Source organism: Candoia aspera, chromosome 15 (genome assembly GCF_035149785.1).
Source record: "Candoia aspera isolate rCanAsp1 chromosome 15, rCanAsp1.hap2, whole genome shotgun sequence".
Taxonomy (NCBI): Eukaryota; Metazoa; Chordata; class Lepidosauria; order Squamata; family Boidae; genus Candoia; species Candoia aspera.
Genome location: NC_086167.1, coordinates 11,966,085 through 11,987,333, shown reverse-complemented (window position 1 = coordinate 11,987,333; position 21,249 = coordinate 11,966,085). Strand labels below are relative to the sequence as shown.

The window sequence follows — 21,249 nt, the reverse complement described above, 5'->3', positions numbered from 1 at the left end:
GGCGGAGCGGGCCGAGCCGTCCGTCCGTCTGCCGGCCCGCAGCCCCCGAGGAGGAGGAGGAGGAGGAGGAAGGCGGCGGCGGCGGCTGGCGCTGCTGCTGCTGCTGCTGCAAGAGAGAGAGAGACAGAGGCGAGTCCACTCGCTCCTTCCTTCCTTCCTTTTTCCATTCCTTCCTTCCCTCCTTCCTTCCTTCTCTCCCTCCCTCCCCGGCGCGCGCTTGGCCTCGCAACAAAGTTGCAGCGCCAGCCTCCGCGAAGCGGCCGGCGCCCCTCTTCGGCTCCCTCGCCCGCTCGGGGCGCCCCCGGATTTGAACCCGGGGCGGGGCGTGGGGGGGGGTCGGCGAAGAGCAGCCCCGCCGCCGCCGCCGCCTCTGCTGCTGCTGCCGCCTCGGCGGCCGCCGCCGCGCCTCCTCCCCGCTACCCTGGATTCCTTGCCCGCCCGCCCTTCTCGTCTGGATTCGCCCTCCTGGATCTGCGGTTGATTGATTTTTGGGGGTGTTTCGGCGCGCGGGGGGTGTGATCCGGGCTCTGCCCCCGCTGCTTCGCCTCCCGGGCACTCCGATTTGGATTAAGGGGGCGAAGCTTGGCGCTGTCTTTCCACCCCCCCCGCTCCCGCCCCCTTTTCTCTGTCTCTCCAGACCCGAACTCGAGATTCATTGCAGCGGGGCTGGTGGATTTTTCAGGCTTTTCATTTTCCGTCGTGTTTCCCCCCCGCCTCCCTCCGCTCTTCTTTTTCTTCTTTTTTTTCCCCCGAGAGAGGGGGCACCGTTGGTCAAGGTCACTGTGGATTTACCTTTGGGTTTTTGCCTCCCCCCTTGGCGTCTGGATCTGGATTGCCCCCTTGGCTTTCTCCTCCCCTCCGTTGGATCGCCCCTTGCTCGCCTTTCGGGCTGCTGGATTAGATTCCTCGCCCCCCTCCCCCTTGGCCGCCCCCTTCCTTCCATCCTTCGGATTTCATGAGCCAGAAGAAAGGAGCTGCTTTGAGAAAGAGAAAGGGGCTGGATCCAGAGAGGGATCGTACAAAATCCGAATAAGACGAATTGCGTTTGGTGATACTGTTGTGGCTTTGGAGATGGATGGCAAGATCAGACAGAGCAGAAAATCCCGATCCCACAGGGATCGGGTGAGACGGAGGGACCCCAATGGCAGGGATAGACTTCGCCAAAGCCCTTCCTCTACGTCCGAAAGGGAACCCAGTCCGGGCAAGGAGAATTCAAGCCAAAACGGTCCGCTTCCCAAGAGCCAGGCTTCTGCAGGCAGAAATGTCAGACCTCCAAGACGGCGGAGGCGGGAATCTAGCTCTCAGGAAGAGGATTTAATTGATGGATTTGCCATCGCCAGCTTCACCACCATGGAAGCCTTGGAGGTAGGAGGTGATTCCACTGGGCTGGGGTGGTTCTGGATGGGGGAATGGCCTTAAAAGAACTTGGGCGTCAGCTGGGCGGCTTGGGCTTGTGTTTGTCAATCTCCATGAACTTTTGGGGCTTGGGAGCAACCTGGAGGAATTCAAGGTGAACCTTCCCTGGCGTGGGAGATGGTCTGTGTTGGTGTCCACCTGTGGTCCAAAGCATGCTGAACATCTGGCACCCATCTTGCCTGCACTTGTATACTCCTCTGGACTGTTGTAGGCCAATGCTTCTGGGTGACCCTTGCTCTCCCCTTCAGCTGGGAAAGCAGTGGGGTGTGCTGGGGCAAGCGGTGTGTTGGTTTAGTTTTGTAAGGGGCTGGCAAACCTGTTGTGGGGAGGGGAGGGCAAAACTTTCGTTAAATGCCAGCGCTGCACAAAACGCACCACAGTGTTAGGAGAATGGTTAAAACTGGGTTGAATGATCTCTGCAGTAAGAATATTTACTGTATGGCTTTACTGTATGGGGGTTGCATTGCCCCCCACGGGAGAATTCCTTGGAAACTAGAAAAGGCTGTGACCGATGTTGGGAGAAGGTGATGTTGAAGCAGGGTGGAGAGGTTTCCTGGGTTGACTTGAATGTGCTTGTTGTTTTTAAGGAAGGCAGAAAGAAAGAAAGAATAATTGGGAGAATCGCTTATCTTTGCTTGGTTTTAGGAACAGCCTGTTTTTTGCCTGAGTGTAGAAGTGAAGTGAAGCAGGAAACAATATTTTTAGAGAGGCTGGACAACGTAGGGGATTTTGTGTGGCTTCTGATTTTGGGGGGGGGTTGTTTTTCTGTTCCGTTTTTATTCGTGATGTGATGGGAAAATCTGAATTGATAGAGTTTCTGGTAACTGTTTTTATCCTGCTGTATTAGTCATTTTGTACATTTCAATTGGCTGATTTGGTTCTCCTAAATTATGAACAAAAGTCTCTGGGTGGTGTTTCTACTCTGGGTTGGTTTTTAGGAGGAAGTCAACTTAGATGAACCCAAATGGGCCACCTTGGAATCAGGTGATTGTTGCGTTCAGGGAATGAGAGCCTTCAAAGGAATGGAATAGTAGTGATTCTCAGGACATGCCAAAGTTTGTGCTTACCTGCCCAAATAAAGAATTGTTCTAAAGTTGGCCAGTTGGTCTGTCTGGAATGTACTGTGAATATCATGTGTTTTCCCCTGTTTTTCCCCTGGAGGATTCACACTGAAGTCATAGAAGGCCTGCACTGGCTTTTACGTGGTTCTTTCAGATGTATGTTTTGTAGTTTGTCAAACTTTTGCTGGTTGTAAGGCTCAGCCCTCTCTGCTGGTCCCGAGGAACAGCTGTCACTTTGGAACCTTCCCTTTGTGGGGATTCAAAAGAAAACAGCACCAGTATCGTTTCTGAAATCTGTAATAGATGGACAGTTGGAGAAGGACGTTCCCTCTGTGCTGTGATATTGCATGCATCTGAATCCGGCCCTTGGGAAGTATTTTCGATTATACTCATGGCTGCTTTGGTTTGAACCAAGACTGACATGAAGACACCTTCAGCTTTCTTGTCATGATTGCGATGGTCCAGATGCAAAAAATATCCTGACGATGCTTGCTTCCCATTGCTCCTCTAGCTGTCTCCATAGTCTTGTCTTTTCTTTGTATTTTCCTGCCAGATTATTGCTATCTATCTGTCAGGCACTGAAACTAATTGCTAGTCAAATTGATGGGCCTCCAGGATGGTTATTGGACAGTTCGTAATATCTGTGGGTGTAGATACACCATATGATCCACCTTGGTTGGGTGCACCATTTAAAAGTTGCTTTGGTGTCTTCTGTGGCCAGTTACAGTCTTTAGGGTGGCCTATCTCTGACAAAGCTGGATGGTTTGGAAGAACTGTACAAGGCAGCAGTGGAAAATGAGGGGGTTTGTTCACTGAGCATCACTACATGACGTGCAACTTACCAGGCAGTGCCCAGTTTTCTTCTCTCCACCACTGTATTACTGAGAAAGTAGGGAATGCATACCATGCAGGGTCTTTCTGTCATGAAGAATACCTGAAGATTTCATGGGCTTTACTCTTCAATAATGATTTGAGTTGCTGGCTTGGCATATGTTTATAGCATGATTCCCTAAAGCCAGGCTTGCAGAATCTCTCCCATCGCTAACTGGGGAGGTTTAAAAAGCTCTGGTGTCTGGAGAAGTGTGTGTGTTTTCCTGCTGGAATAGCTCAGACCTTTGTGTATCATTGGGCCTGTTTAAGATGATTCCCACAGAGGGTAAACCCAATGCGTTGGTTCACCCATTGTCTTGCGCCTTGAGTTGTTCACATACAAGGAACAGTGACTACAAAACAAGTGTGGCAACGAAAGGGATGTGCAAACATATGTTTGGTGGTGTGCAGTGGGATATCTGCGGGGTTGAATGGTTCTGTTCGCATGGAAGTAGTTGGCAATGGGCTCTCTCATGCGCTGAAGGAAGTCTCTAGGAATTTTCCTTGTCAAAAGTTTGTGTCAAAATTCTTGAAACTGGCTCGGGAACCAGGCAAAACAAAATTAGGACTGTAAGCAAGCAAATCAATAAGAAACTGAAATGAACAGATCCATCTGCGTCTCCCTACCTTTTCAACCAGCCCTGGAATGAATACTTGGGAAGGGTTGAACAACAAAGGGAAGGCTGTAAAGATGAAAGGTATCTTATCTGTCTCTCAGAGGATTGAATCTTGAGCAACCAGTGTAGAAAGGAGGTGAAAGATCATTAAAAAAAAACCCTTCTGTGCTTAAATCGCTGGTGAATCAGGCAACACAGTTGAAATGGCTTGTGGAAACAATCATACGAGATTTGCTGCTTTCGTACTCCGAATTTTTGCACAACGAAAAGGCTGTGATTTTGCAACCCATATTAAAGCGATCCTTTTTATTAGAACTTCTTCAGGCAAGATGGTAAACCATTCCTATAACAGGTTTCTATAGCCCAAGTATAGCACTGTCTTTGAAAATGAGGGTGGCCTTAACACCCATTTGAAAGATGGGTACGCTAAGGCTGAAAAAAAAAAAAGACTTGCCCAAGGACACCCAGCAGAACTTAAAGGCTGAGATCAGATTTGTAGTAAGGATTTAGCTACACGCCAGGTCTCAGTACTTCTGGCCTTGCCCTTGTGGTCTTCAGCCCTTAACCTAGGATGCAACCTACCTTGAGGGATTATTGTGAAGTTAAAGAGGTTCACTCTTCGAAGATGCTTGGGATAAAATGTAATGGATGATTGAACTCTAGCTAATGGTGCAATGTCTGCCTGTTGGGGCCAGCCCTGTCGTTGGGCGAAGGGGAAAAATAGGTTCTGGTGAGTGGCAGGAAAACGATAGACTTGCACATTGTGATCCTTCAGGTAATAGACTGCCTTTAGGGGTGATGGAGCCATGTTTGTTGAGACACACACACACACGACCCACGGCTTAGAGAGTTGTGAACTGTGCAGAGGTGAGTTGTGCCCAGGAAACGGGCCAGGTGGCCTGTAGGGTCTTTACAAGAATCTCCCTGCATATGGAACGGCAGCAGCTGCCTACAGTTCAACTCCATTAATATTCAAAGGAGAACTTTTCTTGGGTTTTAATTGGCTCATCACGATAAGCAGCGTAAGCAGGATCCATTTGTTTCCTTTCAAGGGCCAAGCCGAGAGGGGTGGGGAGCCTCTCCAGAAGGCAGTTGTGTTTGCCTAAGTGTGCATCTGGGTGTGTGTGTTTTCTTCTGCACATTCAGAAACAAAACAAGGTGGGAATCTCAAGGCAAGGCTGACGGGTTTTTTTTTTTTTTTTCATATCAAGGAGTGGTTGCTGTTGTTGGATATGGGGACTGCAAAATAAGCTTCTGATATTACCATAAGTCGAGGGGATTCCCAGGACCAAAATCTGTCAAACTGGTATATGCTCAATTAATGATATACGAAGGGTTTTTTTTTTTTTTAAATATTATGTGCATCTTGTTAATTGATGTGTAGTTGTGTTGTAAACCACTAGAGAGAGATCTGATTTTTTTAAATACACTATATGCTTTGCAATGCAAATGTTCCTAGTTTAATGCCAAGGACCTGCAGTTATAAGCAACTTGGAGAGGGAGGATAAGGAGAGCCATTTGCTTTGCCCACACATCCTACTTGAGTAATTTTGCACTCTGGACATGAAGTCCTGACATCCCTCTCTTGTGTTGTATTGGAAGGGAGGCATTGATGTAGCAAGAAATATGCCATGTCTTAGTTCAGTCTGGATAGATTCCATGCATCTTATGAAACTCCAGCTTGATTTATGTGGCATTGGCTTGGTGCATTGTGTAAAACCAGGCACTGTGAGTTGTAAAGATGGCTTACTGTTTGGGATGGGCTCAGTCAGTTGGGGTGCATTCAGCCAAATGTGGCTTAGCTCAGGAGTTGAGTCTTCTGCTGGTCAAAGAGTGGCCATGGGGGTGGGGGCTGAGCACATTTGGATCATTGAAAGCATGTCAGGGTGGTCTCCTGAGGATGGAGATATGGTGAGCTATGTTCTCTGTGTCCACAGCACTGGAAAACTAGAGGGCAAAGTGGTAGGTTTCCCCCCTTGAGTTCTTCTGTCCTATTGAAACACTTGTGACCAACCCAGCTTAAGGTGAATCTCCTTCAAGTCAGGTGTTATGCTTGATGAATTTATGAATGTATCTGTGCACTTCCCTGGCTAATAGTACAGAGATGGTTGGTTTCCTCTGTTTTCTGAGATGTTTGTTTTCCTTCCCGATTTTGCCTTTAGACTTGGCTTGCTAAACCAGGTCTGCCTGTGCTTAGCTTAGTTCAGCTTGGATCCAGCACCCAAAAAATGTCTGCCATTTTTTTCTGGACTGGTGGGCACCTTTCTAAACAAAGCAGTGGGTGGGTAAAAAGTAAATTATTTTTACTTAGTAAGAATAGTAGCTGGGTCTTTGGAAATAAAGGCCAAGTGTGTTATTTTGATGCGTGAGAACTTCCTCCGCAGTTAATTTTGTTGGGGGAAAAAAAGTATTGCTGGGTGTGGCTTCTTGGTGGTTTTAAGCCTATGCCATAACTTTCTTTGACAGCTAAACACAAATTGGGGAAGCAAACGTTTTGTGCATGTGGCGCTTCTGTCCTAACCGTGTTGCATGATACCATTTGCAATGAATAGATAAATAGAATTGAAGAACTTGGTTTTATAAGAAAATCCAAAGAAGCCAGGCTGTTGGGCTTTTTCCTGCAGAATTTCCGAACTGCCAACACTGCATTAAGAGGAAATGCTGTGGTGATGAAATTGGGAAGTTGTATTTTACTTATCTGTGGTGCTCGGGGATTTCCCTCTTCCTGTAAAAATTACCACAGTAGCTTTGAGCAAGATTCTTGTGTGTAGGCTCTCTTCGCTTAGCATTTATCCAAGCCAAACTGGAAATTCAGAAGTGTCTGGCTCTCAGTTTTGCAAGCATGCACACATGTTGTTGATCCGTGATCCGTCTCTCCCCTTGAGATGGTGAAATTGAGCAGATGTGGAATGAAGACCTGACTCTCGGTCACAGGTCCTCCAGCACCCCATAGAACATGGTACGCCAATGTTGTGTTTTGAAGCACGCTGTCTGGATGGCTGTCTAAATTCACGGGAGGGTTGTAAACAGTTGTCTGTGACTTTGCAGGATGGGTGAACTCGGCCACTGGGGTGTGAAGCCCATCGGTCGGTCTCCGTCTCACAAGTTCAAATTTAAAAGCTGTCTTTTAGTGTTCGAAGCCTTACTTTCATCTCATTTTTAAGAGAAGCAAAGGAAGAGACATGAACTGGTCTTAAATCAATCATCTGCTCACATTATGGAAGTCATTATCTGCCCAGAAAAAGGGATTATCTTAGAATTTGTTGGACAAAGTGCAGTTCGTAGTGCTTTAAGTATTGCAAAGGCCAATTGATGGAGTTTCCACTTGAAAAAGAAATCAGCTATGGGACTGAGAAATTTAACAAATCTTGTTTCTTGAGAACTGTGCAGGAAACAAGTTAGAAGGGAAACTCCTTGAAAGGCTATTGAAGTGTGGGAGGCTGCTGTGAAATTCCTTTTGTAACTAAATTCTCAATCTGGCCAAAGTTTTCTATTCAGAAATAATTGAACAGTTGTCTTTGGTAATGCAGTATATGGAGCTTCCTTAGGTTTGCTACTGATTAACCTGAATGGCAAATCAGATGTTAGGATTTAGCAGCGAAGCAATGAAATGGAATTGGAAGCATTGAGAGGCAAATCGTTTCTTTGTCTTCTGGGGACAGAAATTACAGACTTTCTGGTTTATACGGAAGTGATGATGCTCCGGAGAGGCAGTTTGGTGTAGTGGTTAAAGGCACCAGGCGAGAAACCCAGAGTCTGTGAGTTCTAGTCCTGCCTTAGGCACAGAAGCTGGTTGGGTGACGTTGGGCTGGTCCCTCCCTCTCAGCCCTAGGAAGAAGGTGGCAAATGGCAAACTACTTCTGAAAATCCTGCCAAGAAAACTGCATGGACTTGTCCACATAGTTGCCAGGAGTTTGAAGACACCAAAACAAACAAACAAAAGTTGCATTGGGGCTCTTTAAACGTAAACTTGCAGAAGCTAGCAGAATATTATTTTACACTGGTTCTGAATTTAGTATTTTCAGCCCCCTTGACCACCCTTGTAATATCTCATAGTCTTGTGTGATGGTCAGAGCAACTATTATTAGTTATATTTACATCCTCCTCACCCCCCAGGAGCCGAGGTGGTATAAAAGCCCTTCTTCTTCCAAATTTTGAACCCACCACTCTCTAAAAACATAAAGGTGTTCAAGTCAAAAGTATTGTTCTTTTGTGTACCTAGCGGGGAAAAAAAAACCTTGAGAACTAGCCCCAGAGCGGCTTACATTACAGAACAAAATCAGACAAATCAACGGCCCTAATAAACATTTAAACTAAAGGCTTTCATGTTGGTATGGCAGAGTTTAAACCTTTCATCGGTATCTTTTTTTTAAAGAAAACAACCCACAGATTTCGAGCAAAATCAGCACGTTTTCACCGATCTTATATAGGCAGTCAGGAAAGTTGGCTGTTTAATGTAAAATCAGCATTAAAAAAAAAGGCAATGGTGTATTTTTGCAGCAGCTGCTAGATGAGCTCAGTTTGCTAGACTATTGAACAATGTTTCCCCCCCTCTCTCCCTGCCCATTGCAGTGTTTATTTCAGAGGGATCTCATTTTTTGTGTGAGTTGCAGAGTTGGCATGTCTCCTGGTTGGAATGCGAATTATGCAGAGATCTAGTGGAGACCCAGTCCCATGGACCCAGCTGCTTTGCTTGAATCAACCGTTTATGACTTGTGGTATTCTAGCAGTCCTCTCATAGCACATGCTTTTTGAATGACTGGGCTACGCTAGCTGCTAATTTCTCTTGCCTCCTGTGTTGAACGCACTTCAGCTCAAGTGCTATGGATAAATTAATCTAGAATCTCAGCACCTGTTTTTTGGATGGCAGCGCAGAAGAGTCTCAGGGTGCGAGGAGCATGCCACAAATCCATGCAATCCAATCCCAGGCTCCTTTGTCTTTGTCTTGACTTCATTTACGGTTGGATAACTTTGCGCTGTGCTTTCCAAAGCAAGAAGCTTATTGGAAATAAATGTTTCAGCAGTTTGAACATCAGGATTTTCCATTCAGCCCATTGTAATGACAAACCTCTCGAGCAGCACGGGATCGCTCTGAAGTTTTTCGCATATTGTTCGCTCAAGGTGACCTCCCAAACCAGTTGTAATTTTTGTGTTGGATTAAAATTAAATCCCTCCTGGTGGGAGATGCAACCTACCTTATTGGCCATGACGGTGAGCAGCTATTGCGCCAATGCTTAAAAGTGGAAACGTTGTAATGGCTTCATAGTATTAACCCAACTGACCTTGAAGGAACATTTAAGCAAATGGAAGATCTGTCTAGAACCGTTTCTTCCAACCTGAGATGGAGAACCAGGGAATCTAATCTGTAAAAGGACTGGGGGTGGGCGGGAATGGGAAAAGAGCTTGCTGTTCTCATTTCTGAAGCTGTCTAGATATCTTAATTTTTTTCAAGCCTAGTTGTTACAAATAAATCATGCTAAGTGGAAAACTTAAAGCCGTGCTATATGAATGACGCAGGGAAATGAACACTTGGAGGATTGCATTTAGGAGAACTCTGAACCTTTCCTCCTCTGTTTTTTGCCCTCCCCCCAGCAAATCTGGAGTTCCAAGGGACACTCTGTTTTATGACGGATCCTCATTAATATGGATTTGCCTGCCCCCACTGCTCCCTTTAAAGCCATGTAATCTGGTCAGAGCAACCACATCTCGTGGCAGGCAATCCATTAGCGTGAAATATATTTTCACTCCTGGAAAACAACTTCAATGAGAGACTCCAAGGCTTGGAAAATGCAAGGATGAAAAAAATATCCTCACCAAAATGAAATCTTCCTTGGGTCTTGGATTGGATTTTATTGTCATATTGTGTGTGTGGTTTTTTTTTCCTTTTGTTGTTTTTGTGTTTCCTGTTCTAATCCCCCAGAGTCCTTCAGGATTAGGATAGGCTATCAGTACTGTTGAATCAATAAATGGCTGCGAATGGGTGGGTCTGTTCTGGCCTTTCTTGAATTGATGTCTATCCCAAGAGTGACTCAAATTCAGTGAGTTCATTTGGCCCCCAGCTGGGCATCTGGTTTGGGAAGATTGTTTGACCTGTGTTTTCTAATGACAGCCCTCTCTACTTTCAAACTCTGGGTATTTCCCCCCAGACTCTGTTTTATATGGAAAACATGTGCGTTACCATGAAGCTCCTGTGCTGACTTTAATCTGGCTGCAAATATATAGGGACCTGGAAAGCCATGGAGAGGATTTTTTTCTACTTGTCTCTGGCTGGGTTCACAAATTATGTTAAGCCATAGAATCATAGAGGTGGAAAGCTTTCATGGAGGGCTATTGTGAATCTGGTCGCTATGATTTCTTTAATAAGTGGTGTTTCTTTAAAATACCTGGTTTAGCATGATACGTGAATGTAGTCCTTAGGGTGGATGGATTATTAGGAGAAGGTGTCCTGATTTTGGCATGAGACCAAGTTATGATTGGGGGGTTGGGGGTTTCTTTCTATGTGGAATTGTGCCATACAGCATCTGCCTCGCTTTGAATGTGGCTGAGAGTTGCTCTTTCTGAAACTGACATGCCAGAAAGCTGACAATTTTAGCTACCCTGTTTCTAGTTACATCTGGTTAATTTCATTCTTGGTCGCTTCAGTTGGGCTGCTGTAGCCCTGTTGCAAGAAAGAAAGGTAAGCTACAGTAAAACAGCCTGGATCAAATTCAGTTGAACATTCTGTTGGAATGAGAAGGACTTGAGGCATGGAATGACTGATCAGGTGGAAGTGCGCTCTGCACCTATGCAATTAATACACCACCAGAAAAGAAAAACGGTCCACTTTTTCTTGATGGTGCCATCCACCCTTTCCAGTTACCAATGAAAAAGATAGGAATTTGCAGTTGGCCATTCGAGTGGATAGAGGTATGTTTCTTGTCGTGAAATCCAGTTCCCAAATCCATTCTGAAGCATGTGCTTGCTTTGCAGAAGGTCACTGGTTCAGTCCCTGGTATCTCCAAGTGGAACTGGACAAGTCTCCTTTTATGAAACTCTGAACAGATGTTGCCTCCCATCCTAGATAAGGCCAACACTAGATGAACTGCTAGAGTTGGACCCTTGTCCATGGTTAACCGCTTCAGCTTGTTTTAAGACTCCAGTAATGGAAAACAGGCTAAATGCAAATCTGAGTAGACCAGACTTGTTCATGAATAAAGTTCAAGGCCAGCTGCCTCTATTGGGAATCTTGACCACATCAGCCAGGCTTCCTCTTCTTGCCCATCCTCAACAAATATCAACAGATGTAGGTACAGAAGAGTAAGCCAATGAACAGGAGTGATTTTAGTGTTGTGATTCAGTGTTAGTAACATATGGCTGTGAGAGCTGGACCATAAGGAAGGCTGAGCGAAGGAAGATCGATGCTTTTGAACTGAGGTGTTGGAGGAAAATTCTGAGAGTGCCTTGGACTGCAAGAAGATCAAACCAGTCCATCCTCCAGGAAATAAAGCCAGACTGCTCACTTGAGGGAATGATATTAAAGGCAAAACTGAAATACTTTGGCCACATAATGAGAAGACAGGACACCCTGGAGAAGATGCTGATGCTGGGGAGAGTGGAAGGCAAAAGGAAGAGGGGCCAACCAAGGGCAAGGTGGACGGATGATATTCTAGAGGTGACGGACTCGTCCCTGGGGGAAGTGGGGGTGTTGACGACCGACAGGAAGCTCTGGCGTGGGCTGGCCCATGAAGTCACAAAGAATCGGAAGCGACTAAACGAATAAACAACAACAAAAATTCAGTATAACAACCCCCATGAGACGAGGTGCTTCCTTTCTAGAGATTGTACAAGTTAAGGGTATGTGTGTTAAATACCCCTTGTCCTCCTTAGTGGACAGGGAGGTTGCCAAGTTGATCCACAAGCATTGCATTTCTTGCAGGTCTCAAAATAGAAAGGTACATCCACCCAAGCTGAGTCAGCTGCTGCGTTAAAGTGCAGTTGGACATGTTTCTTTGCTTGGCTGGTTTGCTGAAACAACTGGCAGGGTAGAGTTGCAGCATCACTGATAGATACTGATGGAAATGTAGCCTAAATGAAAAGCTAGCTGATTTCTGAGTTGCAAAATTTACAGATTATCTTTTGGTGGTTTCAGGATGCTTGCGCTTGCACTTGAACTGATCAAGGCTGTCTTCCCCAACCTGGTGCCCTTCAGAGGTGTTAGATCCATAACTGGGAATTCTGGGTGTTACTGGCTCAACCATTTGGAGAGTGTACTGAGTTGGAGAAGGGTGATCAAAGGTCGTATGGTCACCTGCATTTTGCATTGTCCTGGGAATGGTGGAGCGTTGGGACAGAAGCAAACATGGAGCAGGATGCAGGTTTACTATTTCTTCAGTTATTTTCTGAAGAGCAGAGTCTCTTGCCCTTCCAACGAAGGACAACATTCTGGAATCTCAGTAGGAACAGCTGGGCAATAGGCACAACAGCCTTCTAGCATCTAACATACGGGACCCTGGCTTCACACTCAACCCTAACAGAAGCTTGCCACCTATTCCTGATCCTCCAGGACTAATAGTGTGGATGTTAAAGTGTGTTCTGTGTGCCTTGCTGGATCAGAGTCAAAAGCCTGCTTAACTGAACATCCTGTTTTCTATGACAGGCAAATAGGTTTATTCAGGAAGTGTTTAAGGAGAAGGTGAAAGAAGAATTTTTATCTGGCTCTTGTTTCCATCAGCTCTTGAAATTCACACTGTCTCTGATTTCAGAGGCAGCACAGAGGCTTTGTACTTAGCAGCTAATGTCTTATTTTCTGCAAATTGGCCCAGTCCCTCAAAGCTATCCATGCTGGTGAGGGTAGCTACATTTCTGAGGCTAATTCTGTGGTTCTAACTGTGCTTAGTCCGCATAAACATGTAGTGACGTTACATTTGTGCCTCCGACATGCCCTGCCTTGCAAGCAAGCAGGAGTTCTGCTGGGTTCTTGTTCTTTTGACGGATTTGACAGTTGAAAACTTGATGAATCTTCCTGGAGAGATAATTGGGTTGATGTCTCCTGCTAAATAACTCTGTCTTGTTTAAGAAAGCCAGCCAGAAAAGGCAGGGGTTTGGGTGGGTGAGTGGGTGGGGGGCGACAGGAGACTAAAATCTGCTCACCTTCAACTTGTTTTTTTTTTTTTTTACTGAAATTGTCATCCTGTGATATGTGGATTTTATTTCGTGATAGAGATATGAGTTTGCAGACCGACTTTCTATAGTAGGGCAGTGACGTTGGGCCCAGCTAAAATGGCTCTGAAAAGCCTGCAGGGATTAGTTTAGTTTTCCAGAATTTGTCATCAGGCAAGCTACGGCAAAAACACAGGGATTGGAGAAAGAAGCAGAAAGTTCAAAAGTTGGACTGAGTACCTTAGATGTGAGTTTTGCAGTTTGCACCTTGAGATGGTGTTTAAAAGAATGCATTTAACCGTGGCTGCTATTATCCCAGAATGGTGAGATGCAAATGCTTTGGACCTGTTTTTAGGGAAGCCAGAATAGACCATTATAGAATAGAATATCTTTATTATGGTCTTTGACCAGCCATTACAAGCAAAGAAAATAGTTTAAATCAACAATTCATTATCAGGGAAAAGGGAAACAATCAAACAGTAAAACAATATATCTAATTAAAAGTTTTGCGTAGTTGTATAGCTTGATAAAAAATATTTGGCCACCTGGTGTGTGAGTGTATAAATAGACCATTCTAATAGATTATATTCCCCCTGTCCTGGAGTGAATTTCCACTTGCTGCCTTAATGGTTTGGTTTGAACAGGTCATCAGCTCCATTCCTCCTTTTTTCCAACGTGCCTTTCCCCCTTGTAATGGACAGCACCAATTCTCTGCCCTAGGCTTGGTTCTGCATAGTGGATTGTAGACTGCCCCACGCAGCACGAAGCCAGGAACCACGGCTTACCGGCCACAACGTTGGGATTCTCAACATGCTATGCCAGAACCAAATTGCATTAAGCGTTGAAGGAGCTGTCTGTCTGTGTGGAGTTTGTGTGTATTTTTTTTTTAAAGAAAAGACGCAAGAAGCAGGTGCAGGGAAAAGATTTGGAGTCTTTTTCTGATGCCCTCAATGCTACAATCCGCTCTAATCTCCTATTCTCCTTTGCTGACAGTCAGAGGTGGTCTTCTCATCACCCGTCTCTCCAAAGCACACGCCTCTTCAAAGAGGGGTGTCCTTCTTCAGAAACCCCTCAACGGTCCTCTTGACAGTCCAGTTTGATGACCCTTTGATGTCCCATCTCCCACCAACTCTGCCACAGATCTTGGCCCGTAAAACAGACTTCAATGCAGCAGCGTGGAAGCAATTACAGGGCAGTGCGTTTATAATATTTTCTTCTAGGTCCCTGAGTAGATCCTTGACTTCTTTTTTCTTACTGAGGCTCTTCAGTTTAATCCTGGAAACACCAGTGTTTGTGTGCAGCTGGTGCGATACAAATACAGCAGCAGGTTTTTGAAATGCTTATCAATGGGGTTTTACTTTATTGTTGTTAATGTTTTTTTTTTTCAGTCCACAGTTCCTGGTTTCCATTGCATATTAATGTTCATGGGTTACTGGCGTAGGAAAGATTTGGGAGCATTTGTGTCAGATAATCTCACTGCTGCCCTTGTTCCTAAAATGGGCATTGTTCAGGATTGCTTTGTTGACTTGATTCTTGTCACCAGACGCTTTAATACAAAACAGATCCACTGCTTCTCATTGTCTTCATATGTTGGAGAACTTAAGGAAAAAAATACTTATTACCAAATTATTTGAGCTTTTTTTTAAATCCTTGCAGTTTTGTTTTGTTTTGTTTTGTTTTGTTTTGCTATGAAGGTAAAATTGGATCCTTTCATGTCTTTGGCTTTGAAGGTTGCAAAGTAGTGGCTAATGGGATCTCTTTTGTTGGGTTATAAATTATAGTTTGGGTGTAATTTTCATTAAGGAGGCAGGGCTTCCTTCAAATAGCCCCAGGATCTCCTGTTGGCCAGAATATATGCCCACAACCACTGTTAATTGAAGGGGGAAGATGGAGGGATGTTCTAGAGTTAAAAAGAGGCAGCTTATGGAATCAGTCAAACTTGGTATAAAATAATTATGGTGTTTTGACAGCCTTGTTAATAACTCACAACCATTGGAAGAAATATAATTATAACATTGCAAGTTTCCTGGCATTTCTGTCAAGATTTGTAAAATTAAATAAAGGATGTGAAATCCATTAAAAATAGTTCGGATAGCAGAGCTCAGAGATGATAATAGGTTGTTTCATTAAAATAAAAACAATAAAACAAAATTTGGTCGTGTTAAGTTCTCTGCATTCCTTGTTGGTGCTGCTTTGAACAGCTAGGCCATTCAACCTGTCCTTTGGAAATCTGGGGGCTTCTACGTTGATGGCGTTGAAGGCTGAGTGTAGACATAAAGTGGGCATTCATCTTCTAGAACATCATCTAAAAGGAGAATCCTGTCACCTGTAATGATTAAAATCCCCTGAAATGTTGCCAGCCAGCAGGTACTTAGGGATTGTATAATTATGCAATTATTGAAAGAGACAGAAGAGTCCCCTGCTGTCTCCCCTCCCTTCCCCCCAGTCGTTGGATCACAAGTTCAAATACGTCGGCATAAAAGGCTGAGGAATTTGTATTTTTCAATTACACTGCAGCGTGTCTAATAACAAAGGGATATTTATTTATTGTCAGATTGCTCCTGGCATTTAAGTAATTGCTTTTTATCAAGATTCATTTTAGGGGGGAATAAATGCAGGGAAGTTTTGGGCTGCTTCTTAATAACTCAGTGGCCTGCTGGTTTTACTCTAATGGAAGGGTGTTGTTTAACGTTGCTTTCTTAGTGCCAATTGAGAACGTGCCTGGAATGGTTCACTCCTATAAAAAGGAATACAATACAATAGCAGATGGGAGTCCCAAGCTGGAAGAAATCCAGCTGCTGATAAAACACACTACCTAGACCTAATTTTGACAAGTTACTGGTCTGCAGACTTCAATTCTCAACCATCATGTAAGGATTGCCTTTTCAAAATTACTGCCAGACTCACACAAGGCTTTCATGGATATCTGATTTAATAATGAATAGTATGCAGGATGACAAGCAAAGCTGAGAATAGTAAAAGCGCAGGATTTCACTCAATAAAAGGCTAGGCAGTTCCCAATCCCTCCCCCCAGAGTCAGTACAAGCCCATTCCTTGCAGGTGCCCCTAACGGTTCCTGCCGGTCTTCGGGAAAATGTCCTTGACCAGGCGAGATAACCCAAACACACATTCCTGACTCCTCACATCAGCGCCTGGCACAAAGAACAGAGGCAGCCCCCTCCCGTACAGCAACACGTGTCAGCACCAGCATGGCGTGAGAACATGTTACGATGTTTGCGGGAACATTGGAACAGAAACCATGACACATCGTGAGCTGGAGTTCAATTCTAAACATCTGAGGTCTGCCGAGATTAGGGAAATTTGCCTTACCTTTTTTGATGGAGTCCCAAGAGGCCAGCTGCCAGCCATTGACCAGATGATGCTCATGTGTTGGCTAACCAGTAAGATCACAGCGATGCCCCCCTCATGGTGGCATTCTGCTGAAAGGGAAGGGTGGCAAACCTGTGGCTGGAATTTGGGTTGGAAACTGGAATTGTTGGGGAGATCAAGGGGTCTATGAAAACATTTAATGGGTCCTGTAACTTTTTCAGGGCTAAGCTTTTCATCTTCCACTGTGAAAGGAACAGCCAATCCCACAACAGAATGTTCTTAATTTTTTCTCCAGTGGGGTGTTTATAGTTGCCAATGACCAGAGTTATTTTTAGAGCAAGTGGAAGGCATTTGCAGTTGGTAGCAGCTGAAACTGAATGCAGTACTTCTGCTTTTATATATTATTGCAAGTCACTTTTTTTAAAAAGTTAGCTATTGGAAAACTTGTGATGGGCAGAGCCATTTTGTCAATCAGTAGAAATTCTACTTACTGGCAGTAGAACATCAGTGTCTTTTGTGATATTCTGTTGACTGCTATTGGTTGTGTCATACATTGTTGATGGATATTGGTTGTGTAGATGCTTTTAATTAGGTGTGTGCAACCAAGTTTTATACATAGCTAAGCCATATTTATTTGATTGGGCTATAATAGGCTGGGTTCATGCAATTAGTTAAGCTGAAATGTATAGTTTAATAAGCCATCTTGACTGGTGTAGGCACTGTTCTAAGCCCAAAATCAAACCAAATCATATTCTGGTTTGGCTTTTGCAAGATGGGTGAATCCTGCCCTAGGGGTTAATATGCTTTACAAAGCCATTCCAAGCCCTGGTACTGTGATCAGGTGCTAGGCCTTGGGTGGTTAAAAGAAGGATTGCACAAGTATTCATCTTAACAGGACAGCAAAAAAATGAAAAAGGTGTTTTTGCCAGTTCATATCGTGGCTACTTACAGAAGTACATCTACCTGTTGTAAAACGAAGACTGTGTAGTTAATGATAAGAACTCCAGAAACAGGTTCTGCAAACCAGGATGCCTTGCTGAACAATACTGCCTTTACTGATGAGACGGATTCAGTTTACATTTTAAAGCAGACTTTCTTAATTTGCAATTCCAGATCTACATCCGAATGAGAAATTGATTCCCCTCCAAAATTGGTGAATCAGTTTGCGGTATATGTGTATAACAATACCTTGGGGGGGGGGAATTGCACCCAAAAATCCTTTCTGAGACCACAGACCAGTGCATGAACAGCACTCAGTGACCTTAAGGCTGGAAAGTTGGCAAAACTGAATCCAGCTGGTTTGCCAGGCGTGGCAGTGCTGCCAAATGCAGATCTATTTTCTGATCTTAATAACTAACCGTAAGAAGAACTGGGAGGAGATCCAAGTTTCGTTCACACGTTGACGAAGCCACAATGGTCTGACCAAGCTACAGTGACTGGCTCGACATGAAAACTAAACCAAGAGCCAAACAAAACCACATTTTGGCTTCATGCAATGTAAGAACCAGGCGCTGAACGGCACTCCTGAAGAAGCACCAATGGTGGAATGGAATTCTTCCTATTCCAGAAGCAAATTTGCTCTTGTACATTTTTAATCCCTTGTGTAGGCTGCTCATAATACTATAATGCCCAGTAACTCTTATCCAAACTATCTGTCGGCTTGCAGCCACCGAATCCTCCCACGCAGACCTGTTTGTAAGGAGAGGTAGAGAAGACATGTGCTGAAAGCAGCAGCCATGCCTGAGACAGGTAATATCTGCTTCAGAAATGGTTCTGACCTGCCACCCCAGGCCAGTAATTTCCTAATTTCAGGAGCAAGCTGTGCTTATAGAGAAGTAGGTGCCATTTTTTTTGTCCCTTGCCATGTTATATTTGGGTCAACAGCTGCTAACATTGGGGGTGTGGCAGTCCCTTCTGGCAGCATCTTTGTTGATCTGACAAGAGCGCTGTGATTAACCCTTTGTCCTCCTAACAGGGCTGCTTCCTCGATTGTTTCTTGGGAGAAACCAAGTAAAGGAAGGGGATGGTAGGCAAGAACAAGGTTTGAAGCAAAGCTTTAAGGAGACTGGAAGCGGGGTTCCCCTCTCCCCTTGGTATGTTTGGCTGAGAGCCGTGGTTACAGGCACTGGATGAAGGCTGAGGGATCCAGGGCCAAGCCGACGGTCAGCCAAGGGAGCTCAGTGGATGATCTGAGGCCAATCGCTGTTGTCTTGCTCAGGCCTATTTCTCAAAGCGGTTGCTGGAAATAGAAATTGGAGACGATGTGCTGTATATGCCCCCTTCAGCTAAGATGCGATATAAATCTAAGAAATCAATGAGTAAAGTAAAATCGGGGGGAGGGAGCCATCTTTTGATTTGTAACGGGAATATTGATCAACCCTGTGCAATTGTTCAAGCGGTTCGTGTTTTTATCCTCAAGTGCTTCCTTGTCAAAGGCTGCAGGTGTTTCATACCAAGGGTGGGCTGGTGCAGAGGAGAGAAGGACCATAAAGAGACGGGAATCACCTTGCTTGTGCAGGCAAAGCTGGGTTTGGGGAAAAGGGGTGCTTTCTGTGCTTGCCTACACGCTAGAAGAAATCCGGGTGAATTCCTGCGCTGTACAAGTATCTCAGATACCAACCTTGCTGGAATTTGCTGCTGGATGTGGTACACGTTAAAGCTGAATGCTTGGACCGTTTTCCTCATCTGGGGAAGTGGACGTGTTTAAGCTGAGTGCTGTGGTGCCAGATTCTAGATCTTGCAATATTAGCTGCATTCATTGGGGAACAGAGGAAGGCAAGCAGCTGCAGGGGGGGACAGAACAAGGGGGTTTGACCCCTTATTTGAGACAGCTCTAGAGTCTCTTGATATCAATATTCCAAAAGACAGTGCAGGTTTGCCCAGATCTCCCATTGATCCAGGCGTAGGTTCATGCACACTCAGTATCCAAGGAATGCAGTGCTGTTGAGCTCCTGCAGACTGCACACTACTACAGTCTTATGAGAATGTACAGAGTGCCAAGTTTACTTACTTTTATGAGAACATAGGAGTGTAAGTTTACTTACTTTTGAAAATGTAGGTAAGATCTTAGAATGGGGAGAGAAAAGCGAGTCAAGACGTGACTCACAGGAACAACTAGGAAGGTCCAGTCTCAGGGTGATTCGGAAAATTATAAAAGTGGTCTGGGCTAGAAGGAGGTAGAGTGTTTTAGAGAAGTATATGTTTGGAAACCTGGCTAGTGACACTCCTGTTGGGGAGAGAAAGCATTTTGCTGCAGATCTGAGTTGTAGTCTGTCCTCCTTCGCAGTATCTATAGTTTCTGGTTTCTGTAATGCACTACAGAGGTTTAAGGGTCCCCCCCCTTCCCCCCGTTGCCAGAAAACTAAGTAATTCACTGACAGGGACAAGGCCACTGCAGCAAATTATTGATTTACGTATTGGGGACAGATTTATGACACGCTGAAGTGAAGAGTAAAATGCAGTGGTGTGTGTCTTCTCTTCTTCCAATATTTGCAGATGAGAAATATGATATCCGAAGACTTTGAAGGTTGGTGGCTCAACTGCTAAATCTTGCTGATGTCTCTTTTAAGAAAAAATGTATCTTGATTGATGGTTGAAATGATAAATAGAAGGAAATTGAGGAGAGATTTTGTGAAGTACAGTGTCAGTAGATTAATGGAAATAGATGGGCAGGAATTAAATCTACCAGCTCCCGGATCGCATAAGGAGACTGGATATAGCACAGATGAGACTGGAGAGCTTGTTGAGTCCAGCAAATGAGAGCTGTCAAAGTTGTCCAGGACTAGGCCACCAAGATAATGGCTTGTGGGCTGGGGATGGTGGGATTTGGAGAATACCCATGTTAGGGAAGGTGGACCTAGAAGATACTACAAAGGTTGGATTTCTCTGTGTAGACACGTTGGAAGGTGACCAGGGCAAACTAGATTGGCACAGTTAGTCAGACGTTGAAGTAAATCGATTAATTGATCCATAAATCAGACGCTTTTAGGAATACTAAAAGGACAACCAGGATGATTTGGTAGCTGGAGAAATAATTGTATTAGGGCCTTTTAGCCTAGGAAAGAAAGGGGGCTAGGAGCAACAGGAACGCTGTTTAAAATCATACATAGCAGGACAACAAGCTCCTTTTTAACCCCGATAGAACAATTTGCTTGTTTGTTATTACTGCAGGCATTTACCCTCACCCTACTTTGATAGACTTAGGGCATTTCCCCAAGTATGCCTTGGTTGTCCCTATCAAGAGCAGCACCCAACCAGGGAAACGAGATTCACACAGAGTTCCAGAGATCAGGTTTAATGCCAGGAGAAAAGATACAGAATCCTGGAAACCGAATAAACAAAACTCCAGCTTGCATGTAATTGTAAATTTTCCAAGGCTCTGTGAATCATTTGAACTTCTTTCTCTTGGTTTGTTTAACTGAAGGGCTAACGGGTCTTTTACCAGATAAGACTGAAATGTCCATCTGGTCTTTGTTTACCATGTTTTGAAATGCTCCCCTAGAGTTCTCGTGTATCTCTTCCACCTGATGCACCTGCTGTCAGACTACCAGAACTGAATCCAGCTTAGCCCAGCAGAGAGAGTTGCAACTGGGCAGCTAGTGCTGCCTTTATTCGATTGATGATTGATTGATTGATTGATTGATTGATTGATTGATTGACATCTTTGGTTGGGTTGGCTGTGGTTGACTGCTCTTGGCTGGCCTGTGGATGAGTTTGGTTTGTTTGATGAGCTTGTCACCACATTTCTGCTGGCTTTCAGAGGGCTTGTTGGGATGCCTTTTTTGTTTCTTTTGCACGAGGAATCCTTTCTAAAGTGG

The 21,249-nt window shown here is 44.6% G+C and overlaps 1 protein-coding gene across 7 annotated transcripts in view; it reads left to right on the top strand.

Annotated features, from left to right (window-relative positions):
• Positions 1-732: 732 nt before the first annotated feature.
• FBRSL1 (fibrosin like 1) overlaps positions 733-21,249 on the top strand; it is a 529,962-nt gene continuing 509,445 nt past the window's right edge. For all 7 annotated transcript variants that reach the window (XM_063315893.1, XM_063315886.1, XM_063315889.1 and 4 more), the window contains exon 1: positions 733-1,365. In XM_063315893.1, coding sequence (XP_063171963.1) covers positions 1,072-1,365 — 294 coding nt within the window. In that variant the 5' untranslated portion in view covers positions 733-1,071. The remainder of the gene's footprint in view (positions 1,366-21,249) is intronic.